Here is a 9,744-nt window from a genome sequence, read left to right as displayed (position 1 = left end):
ACTTAAATGTATATTTACAACAAAGATAAAAGGAAAATATTCAAATGATTCTTCTCTACTCACACTTAAATTATTTCATAAATGTACTTGATAAGTCATTATTATTATTATTATTATTATTATGTATCTAATATGTTAGTACATCTCAAACATTTGAATATTTTTATTGCACCTATACAGCCTATTATAAAAATGTATTTTAATTCCAACTGATACATTCTATTGTAATCATAGATATACATTAAAATAAAATTATGCATTAGCGGTAATAGTTCACATTTTAAAATGAATGTACAAATTTTAAATTAATGTAATAATAAATAATTTCAATTGGTTTTAAAATAAAATATTGATAAAAAAATATTTTAATATCATGAAAAATCATACTTGTGATGTATTAATTATGAATATCAAGTTAATACTATCACAATATAATATTTCGTACCTGTCAAATACGTGATATTATTATTAAAGTTATTCAATTTAAATATTATAAATTTAATTTCTGTTAGTTTCGCAAAATAATAACGAGTCACAACCAAGGCCGGATTAAAGCACAAATTGTCAATTGCATTATAAAATTATAAAATTAATAGGTATATAAAATTTATGTCTATAAAACTACTAATTTTAGTATGATAAAAAATGTGTATCGGCTTAAAATTGTTTGGGTCCCTTTCACTTAGGTAATCGAGAGGACCCCGGGACTACCACCACAGCTAGATCCCCCCTTAATCCAGCCTTGGTCACAACTAGAAGTTTTAAATGGCACTATATTTAAACATTAGCCGTTTAACAACTATCGAATTTACATCAAATGTTTACAACGAATTATAATAATAATAATCAGAATATTAAATTAATTTGTGAAGTCACTCAGACTATATGAATAATCCAAATTCTGCGTATTTAATTAAATAAGTATTTACGTTTCCAAAAATTGATTTAGATACATAATGTAACAAATCGCAAGCCTTAAAATTTCAATTTTTGATAGTTTTTTATCAGGTGGTATAGTAGGCAAAAGTTTACGTAATTCGCCAAACGCCACATTGAAAGCTTCGACTCTAACTCGTTCACGCGTAGCATGAGCCATTCTGTATTTTTGTGTTGCCCTCCGTCTTCTCCGCCGTTCTTCTCTAGTCAATGTGGCCATCCCTGGTATTGCATTTTTTTCACGACTAAAAACGTATCGTCATATCATGGTAATTTTTAAATTTTTTAAATTTAAACATTTATACCGCTTATATTTAGAATTGATACCGAGAAATTATATTATTACCTTTTTTTAGAATGTGTTCCGTGACCATCTGCAGGGTCTGGAAGTGTAGAGTCTGCCATGGAATACATACCACATGGTAAGAAATCCATCTTAAAATCCTTCAATTGCAATTGAATAGTACAAAAATATTAATAAATTGTTTTTTACTACTACAAATTGTGTTTAATATAGAATCAAAATTGATTAATATATAAGTAAATTTAGTTTATGATTAAAATCGCATCAATACACATACTATTATATTGAATACCTACTACAAATATAATAAAAGTTTTAATTTTAAATTTTTATCCCTACGTCAATTTTATCAAATAGGTTAACTGTTATATGTTTTTAAATAGATATTCACATAATAATTATATCTAACCACGATTCCTTGAAAAATAAATATGTCTAATTATTAGTAATTTATTTGAATATTTGTATTTAATATAATAGTTATAAATTATAGCTTGTGAGGAAGCCTTCTTATTGATTAATTATGTGTTTTAATATGTGTACGAAGTATAAATTATGATTACTTAAATTTTAATTTGTGTATAGGTCATGTGTTTGATTTTTATAATCAAATTATGTTGTGACCTATATTCGTTCTGATTTATATTATATACACTGCATCATACATTTGTTCATGGTAAAATATTATATTTTATTTTATTGAAAATATAGATAAATACATGTGGAAACGATATTGCCGCTTAATTATAATATACTAAAATAAATAAATTAAAACTAATTCTGCGATGTATTATTATTTTTATTCCGAGAATATGTTTATTAAACACATAGGTACTATATGTAACTATGTGTAATATTTATTCTATTTAAGGTTATATTTATGAAAAAATTATTATTAAAAATCACATAAAAAATATTTTATTGCAGTTGCAGAATGCAAAATACATACATGCATAACAATAATAATGTGATGTGTTATCGATTTCTAGGTTTTCTTCGCATTAACTGTTATGAATAATTTAATATATCTCTAGAACGTGACGATAGATTTGATTATAATATTTATATTAATGGTATATTGATGTGCGTGTAAGGAGGAGGTTTCGTTATGGTTTTTTCCTCGGATATAGGCGACACGTTTCCGGCGTTCCGTTACTCCCCGGGGAAGTAAACCACCACCGGCCGGACACGTGCCAAACAACCGGGTGTAACAGAAGCAGTTTTTATTGGATTATAAAATATGTATGATTATTGGGATGACTTGATTTCGTGTTAAAGTTGTAAGACGATCACAAAAATCAACGAGTTCTATTACTACACATACATACATACGAGTACATATAAATTATACCTATAGATAGGTATCATATTTGCGAATAAATTCCTGTGTTCAATATAATTATTAAATTGTATACTTTTAACGACTTTGACATTTATTACTTGCATATTCTTATTGCAAATACATGTTAATATTAAACTACATGTTTTTAAATTTAGGAATATTATAAGCCCATACACACACACACGTACACGTACACATACACGTGTACACCAATACTAACTACATAATCTCCTCGGTTGAATATTATACGTTTTATCTTATATACATGTTTTGTACACTCAATAAATCGGAATTTCAAAATATCTCATATCTTTGAAAAAATGTGAAAAACTGAAAACGTATAAAACAATTTAAGCAAACATTTTTAATTATATTTTAACCGACTTATGTGTATATTATACATTATAATCTCCATTTAATGTAGAATTTTTAGGCTCAATGATTTATTATTGATTATATATTTCAATAAATGACTTAAAGTTACTAATTATTATCTTATGTATTTATAAATTCAGTAATGAAATACATTTTTGGTCATTTTATATTAAATTGAAATATACTACCATGATCAAGGTCGGCTTGGATACCAAAGGACCCAAATAGACATTTTTACCTAGGGCAAAATTACCTTTCATAAAACAAATAAAACAAAGATAGCATATTATTTGGTATTGGTGAGTTGTGGTCCAATCCTTAAATTAAGTACGAGTTGCGACCACAATCATTTCATATCAGCCTATCAACGTCATCCATAAGAGACCACGAGGAGGTTGGCTGAGTCGTCTCCCAAAAATTTGTTTTTTTTATTTTTTATTATTATTTATGTAAAAATGGTAAAATTTATAGTAAAATGAATTTTTTTAGATTATTGGTTGGGCAAAATCTTAAAACTTAATGATTTAACGAAATTAAACTGCTCTATTTTTTTTTGTGCTAGCTTTGTCATCTGTTGCCTTATAAATGCTTCTTTTTCACTTACTTTCTTTGTTTTTATTCCATTGCTTTTACATTTAATATACATTTCTGATTGAATTTCTACTAACACATCAATAAAATTATAGATGTTAGCAGAGCCATGCCGTGGGGGGGGGGGCTATGGGCATACGCCCTGGGCGCATGGTTTACAGGGTTTAAAGTTCATTTGCAATGAAAACTTTCACAGCCGTTAGTGGTACGGTTACAACTAGCAGAAAACTGTGCCCAAATATTTGAGGGAAACATAGCGTCCGGGGACTTATAGTTTTCGAAAACATAGTCAGTAAATTGTACAACCCGATCATCTTTAGCAGGCAGTATTGCTAAAAAGTCATCCGTGACTCATCAATGAAGTTGTCAGAATCCAAAAATGGCAAACCAAAAAAAAATTTGAAATAATAACTTTCATTTATTATTGTGTTACACGAGTATATTTTCGTGAGTCCTAAACTTTGAATTTCCACCCATCAACTTTGCCCTAAGTGAAATTTACATCCTCTTATTTTTGCATTAGGGAAGACCTGCTACAGTACTGTGGATAGCTTGTTCAAAATCTATAACAACTTCAGTAGGAGAGCACGTTAGACCATTGGATATGGAATGGCGAATTAACCTCGGGCCGCAATTCAATGGTCTCCAACACGATAACGACATGTCGGGCCGCAATTCACTTATAGCCATATTATTAACTCTTAAAATGTATAATATATCTATATTAAACATACCAACTTCCAGCCCATCATTACAATCTAGGAAGAAAAACTCTAAACAGATGTTTACTATTATACAATCGAGCCGCGATAACTCGAACCTCGATAACTCGAAAAACTTGACAACTAGAATTGCGTTTTATTTCCCTAGAAAACACTTCCTCTATAAATTAGTTCGATATCTCGAAGTGAATTTTTATCCCTCTTCAACTTCGAGTTATCGTGACTCGACTGTAGTTGAACACCGTAAGACATTTTTTTAATGGACAAAGAAGAGCTTTCATTAAAAGATGCATATCAATCTTAAAGACACAACACCATCGTTAGCCATATTAGCTAGCCTATCACATTATTAGTATTAAATATTAATTATGAATTAGTATTATTGTTTAATATTGTTGTAATAGCATGCAGTTTACTGAATCATTTTATAATTTAAATGAATAAAAAAATATACATTTATAAAATTGTATTAATAACGTTTGTCTTCTCAATAGTTTATAAATAATGAAGTATTACATCATTTGTATTATTCAATTAGGTACTATACTTAGGCTATATTATTTATCATACTAGATACTCTTAAGTCTTAGTTTGGTCTAGAATTCTTTATGAGATATTAAATTAAATAGGTACATAAATTTGATAAAATTAAATGGCAAATGTTATTTCAGATTAATAAAATGAGTGTTTAATATTTTATATGTACTTAAATTAGAGGCTATTTTTCTTTAAACTGTAACCAATTAATTTTCATCGTCTTTTAATCAAATATATTCATTATTATTGATTACAATTAATGCATATAAAGATATAATACCATAATAAAATATTTATTAAAATATAAATTATAATTTTTTTTTTAATTTAAATTACAGCTTCGATCAGAACCATTGATTTGTAATAATACACAATTTATATATTTATAATAAGTTACATTATTATAACATTATTATATATTAGTATTATTTGAATAAACATTTTTGATATCTATGTGATTGTTGTTGTAATAATACGTTCGTCACATGATAAATAAAATAATTGTAAATCTTCTTTACATTTTATGTCTAAATCATAAATAGTCTGTATTATTTTTTTAAAAAAAAAAACAATAAATATATACAATTTAGAAGTCATTAAAACAATTTTCCCAAATTCATATTATTTTTCTTTTTTATTCATAATTTTTCAGTCCTTTTATACAACTAATTGAAAGTGTGATTTTTTTAAAATCTTAATATTATTTTCAACATTTATAAATGTATAAGCTCGACTTAAACGGCCAAAATTATGATTATTCAATCATACAATAAATTATGTGATGTATTTCAAACAGTTATAAAAAACATGTATAAATATTAATGTTTTCATCTAGGTAATAAATAAACATTTATAATAATTTACAAATTTAAATGAAATATTAATGTAGTTATCTATAGTTATGAGATTATGAATTACTATCATGAATTACTGTAACGGTATTATCAATGATTAAATATTAAATCAGTGATATGTGGTTGTAACAACAAAACTTTTGCAATATATTTCCTGACATTTTATTTTTGTCATATTATTATAGTTATTATGTTTGCTGCTGATAAGATTGAATAAAATAAATTAATACTAAAACTTAATCTTATTAAATTGATATGTTGTGCTAATGAAATGTAAAGAAACTTTTAATTAGGTTAGCCATTCGTCCCGGTTTGACTGGGACAGTCACCGTTTTAAAGGCATGTCCCGGTATCCCGGCCGATCATTCAGTTTGTCCTAGTTAATAAAAGCTGGGAGAAAATAACATTTAATATTGTATTATATAATAATAAAACAATATAGTAAACTATATCATTATATTATGGCAATCTTATCGGCATGATTATATACAAAAAAAATGTATTTTTGTATTAGCTAATAAATATTTAAATTACAAAATTATATACCTATTTTTGTTTTCATATGAACGTTAAATAAAAAAAAAAAAAAAAAAAAAGATTTATTCGATATGATTTCCCGATTTAGGAATTTCAAAATCTGACAACCCTACTTATATAAGCATTATAGAAACTACATTAACTTATAATAATTTCACTTCGCTTTTATCCGTCGTCTCTATTAAATCTTAATCATTTTTTTTAGATGCTATATGACATTTCTAGAATTATATCTCAGAATTTTTATGTAAATACATTTTGATAGCAAAAAAAAATATCATGAGAATACTTAAATGTGATATATTATGACATTGTAGTATTACTATACATTTATTTAATTAATTGATTAACTTTTCAAAAACTATCTAATAATTGAAAATAATAAGATAAAATTTAATAAATATTTGTATTTTGTACTTACTTTTAATATCCTGTCGTAGAAAATCCAAAATCATCTGTTATGTTAAATTGTCAAAGGCAAATATGAGAGTGCACACGGTAATCTAACTTCGCCCAGCATCCGGAAGATGCGCACTAGCTTCTGACCAATGAGAGCTGATACGCCCTTTGGAAATCATTACGGATCCCTTAACATGGGCGGAGTTAAAATTACCCCTTTAATAATACGGATTTTAAGGCAAAAGGTATTTTTATTATACAAAACACTCGTAATAATTATAAAAATCATAAATTTGTATATAAAATATATGTATTAAGGAAAATAATATCTTACTGTGAACTCTGTCAATAATATCAATTTATTAGGTATTTTACGAGTGTTAAAACATTATTTACTACAGGTTCGTTAGTCCCAAATATTATACGTTAACAATGTGAATATATAATTTCTAGTAGCAAACTTGTAATTGTATTAAATAATTATAAAATTGGATAATTGCTTTAAAACTAATGAGTTGAACTTAAATCTCATAAAACCCCTTTCCGGATTTACCAATTTAATTGGCAATTAGTGTAATAGAAATTTGAATAAATCATAAATGTTTGGCTTGTAAAGTTATAGTCATTCGAATATCATTTTGCATTCAAAATCCATATATTTATTCTTTCCTGATTAATAATATATATATATAATATATAATATATAATATATAATAAATCAAGTGTAAAATATTAAATAACTATTCATCCGCTACGTAATGTATCAAGTATATTAATGATTATCGTGGCGTTAGTCGTAGGTTTTATAAGAAGCTCTGTATATTATATTGTCTTTCAATGATATATTTTTCCTAGTTTTAAATATTTTACTAAATTTATTTTTTCCAAGCCAGAGTTTCATTTTTATCAAATAAATAATTATTTATTATTACATCTTTTAAATTTTGAGTGGAATGAGATATGTATATCTTTGAGAAATGTAATTATGTTTTTTTTTTTTTGTTTGTGTATACAATGTCGACCTGAAGAATTGCTCCCATCATCATTAAATAAAAAGTAAAAAATAAAAAATGGTTTCTAGTTGGTACTCTGAAAGGGGTCGTTTTATGAATTTCCGAAAAGTTTTCTTAATAATTTAAGAAAATTAATGTAAAGTTATAACAAAACTATTACAGCAGTATCATTCGCCTATCCCTGTATCTTATCCGATCTCTAGGAGTGTTTTCTTTTTTTTTATTGGTGTTTATGGAAAAATAATTTGATTAACAATAGTGTTTGCTGTTTGGGATTATGAGTGAAAAGCAATGCGAAGGGTACCGTAACATCAAATTTAAAACTTTTTGCTGAAAAACTTTTTTTAAATAAAAATGTTATTCATATTTTTGATAAAGTTGCAATCAAATCTAATTAAAATCTTTATATGATAGTTTTTATTTCCGAAAAAAGACAGGACAATAGAAACAATAATATAGTTCTTGAAACGTTGGCTCCTATTATAGACTCCGGGTGGGGGGGGGGGGGGGGGGGGGGGGGGTTGATAGTAAAAGGCTTCTTAAACTAACTTGTGGTTCCAGATTGAGTCAACCACAGATATGTATAATAAACTAGATTGCTAACTGATGATAAGATGTGAAGCCATTATCCGCCATTTTAATCGAGGCCGATGTAGATTTTGCCTTATCAATTTTTATCATTAATTTTCAGTTGTGCATTTATTTAGAAACTATAATAGTTTATACTATATTTCCAATCATGCCATATAAGTGCTATGTTGATGGATGCCGTAGTAAGGACGGGGTTGTTGGTTCAACTACGAAATTATTTAGGTAATTAAATACTCAACACATAAATCATATCACCTCACGAAGATTATCTTTTTTCAATTAAATGGAAATATAAAGTACCAGAACAAAATTTAGAAAATGAACTTGATATTTCATTGTTAGCAGAACAGTACAATAAATTAGATTTTAATAGCATCACTGAAAATATATTATACTACATATGTGGAAATATTGTTAAAAAACTAATCCCAACTTTAAAATGTGATGGTTGTATTGAAGCCATTACAGAACCATTCATTGAAAATGACCACGTTTATCAAAATAATACCACACCAAAAAATTTTACAATTATGAAAAACAGAGGTGATTTGAAGTATGCTTCTGATGGGGTGTACAAAATTGTTAAATTGACAGAAACATTATTTAAAACCATTATGGTGGATAAAAAACAAATGTTTATTAAAAATATGGATTTAAAAATTATGATAAGTGTACAAAACTCATTAGCGACAAACGCTATACTATTTCCAGAATGTGATACTTGCTGGAATTCAACAGATTTATTGGCAAGACCTCACAAAATTGACATTATAAACAAAGTAACCAGAACCTACCTTAATGTGAGATTATATTCTTATAGTAATATAACATCCTCGATTATGAAAACTGCTAGTAAACGACAGAAACTCAGTAAAACCATTTTATTTTATAACATGAAAAAATTGTTAACCTATCAGAATAAACTATGTTAATAATTGTTATTTATATTTAGATGGAAAATTTATATAAATGAGAAAAATAAAGCGCAATAAAAATGTTTTTTATTTGGATACTTGTTCTATAATTTATTTTTTTTATCAGTTTCTTTATCAAACAAATCTTAAGCTGTGATAAAGCCCATAGGCCTCGAATTAAATGGCTGTCGTCTGCTTCAACTAATCACATGAGTAAGATACAACAGTTAGCAATCTAGTTTATTATACATATCTGTGGAGTCAACTGGCACTCGTATCAGATGACAGGTACCTATAGTTTATCACCGGCAAGAACGTCAGTCAATCTGAACATGTTATACAACCTTAGATATGAAAGAGAAACTGACAACTAATCTGACGACAGTCTTCCAGTAAAAATTATATTTTAGCAACAAAGAAATCTTGAAAATCTTGTATCCAATTTTCAAGCATTAAGTATATAAGAATTTTAATTTTTATGAATTTTTAACTATAAAATATTAAAAATATGTTAATTGCAAACTCATAATTATTGAATTTATAATGGTATAGTAATTTATATGTTGTCCTACTCGTTGTTAATTCATCGTGAATACCTGTAGAGTCAAATTTTATAAATATTTGAATCA

The 9,744-nt window shown here is 26.6% G+C and overlaps 2 protein-coding genes across 3 annotated transcripts; one reads left to right on the top strand and one right to left on the bottom strand.

The window, feature by feature from the left end:
* Positions 1 to 445: 445 nt before the first annotated feature.
* On the bottom strand, positions 446 to 6,725 carry LOC112680533 (helix-loop-helix protein 2). Of its 2 annotated transcripts, XM_025550645.1 has the most exons (3): positions 6,620 to 6,725; positions 1,283 to 1,380; positions 926 to 1,181 (listed from the first exon to the last, which is right to left on the bottom strand). In XM_025550645.1, the coding sequence occupies exons 2-3, from the start codon at positions 1,369 to 1,371 to the stop codon at positions 926 to 928; spliced, it is 345 nt and encodes a 114-aa protein (XP_025406430.1). In that variant the 5' UTR covers positions 1,372 to 1,380; positions 6,620 to 6,725. The 2 variants fall into 2 exon arrangements, with proteins under 2 accessions (XP_025406431.1, XP_025406430.1); XM_025550646.1 differs by lacking the exon at positions 6,620 to 6,725 and having other exon boundaries at positions 446 to 1,181; positions 1,283 to 1,371.
* A 1,624-nt stretch (positions 6,726 to 8,349) lies between these two features.
* On the top strand, positions 8,350 to 9,133 carry LOC112680502. Its single transcript, XM_025550605.1, has 2 exons — positions 8,350 to 8,425; positions 8,526 to 9,133. Exons 1-2 carry the CDS (start codon positions 8,350 to 8,352, stop codon positions 9,131 to 9,133), a joined length of 684 nt encoding a protein of 227 aa, XP_025406390.1.
* The last annotated feature ends 611 nt before the right edge of the window (positions 9,134 to 9,744 follow it).

The sequence above is a fragment of the Sipha flava genome, unplaced genomic scaffold, assembly GCF_003268045.1.
Source record: "Sipha flava isolate LNK unplaced genomic scaffold, YSA_version1 177_pilon_pilon, whole genome shotgun sequence".
Taxonomy (NCBI): Eukaryota; Metazoa; Arthropoda; class Insecta; order Hemiptera; family Aphididae; genus Sipha; species Sipha flava.
Note: the sequence above shows the minus strand (reverse complement) of the source record. Positions and strands in the feature narration are given on the sequence as shown.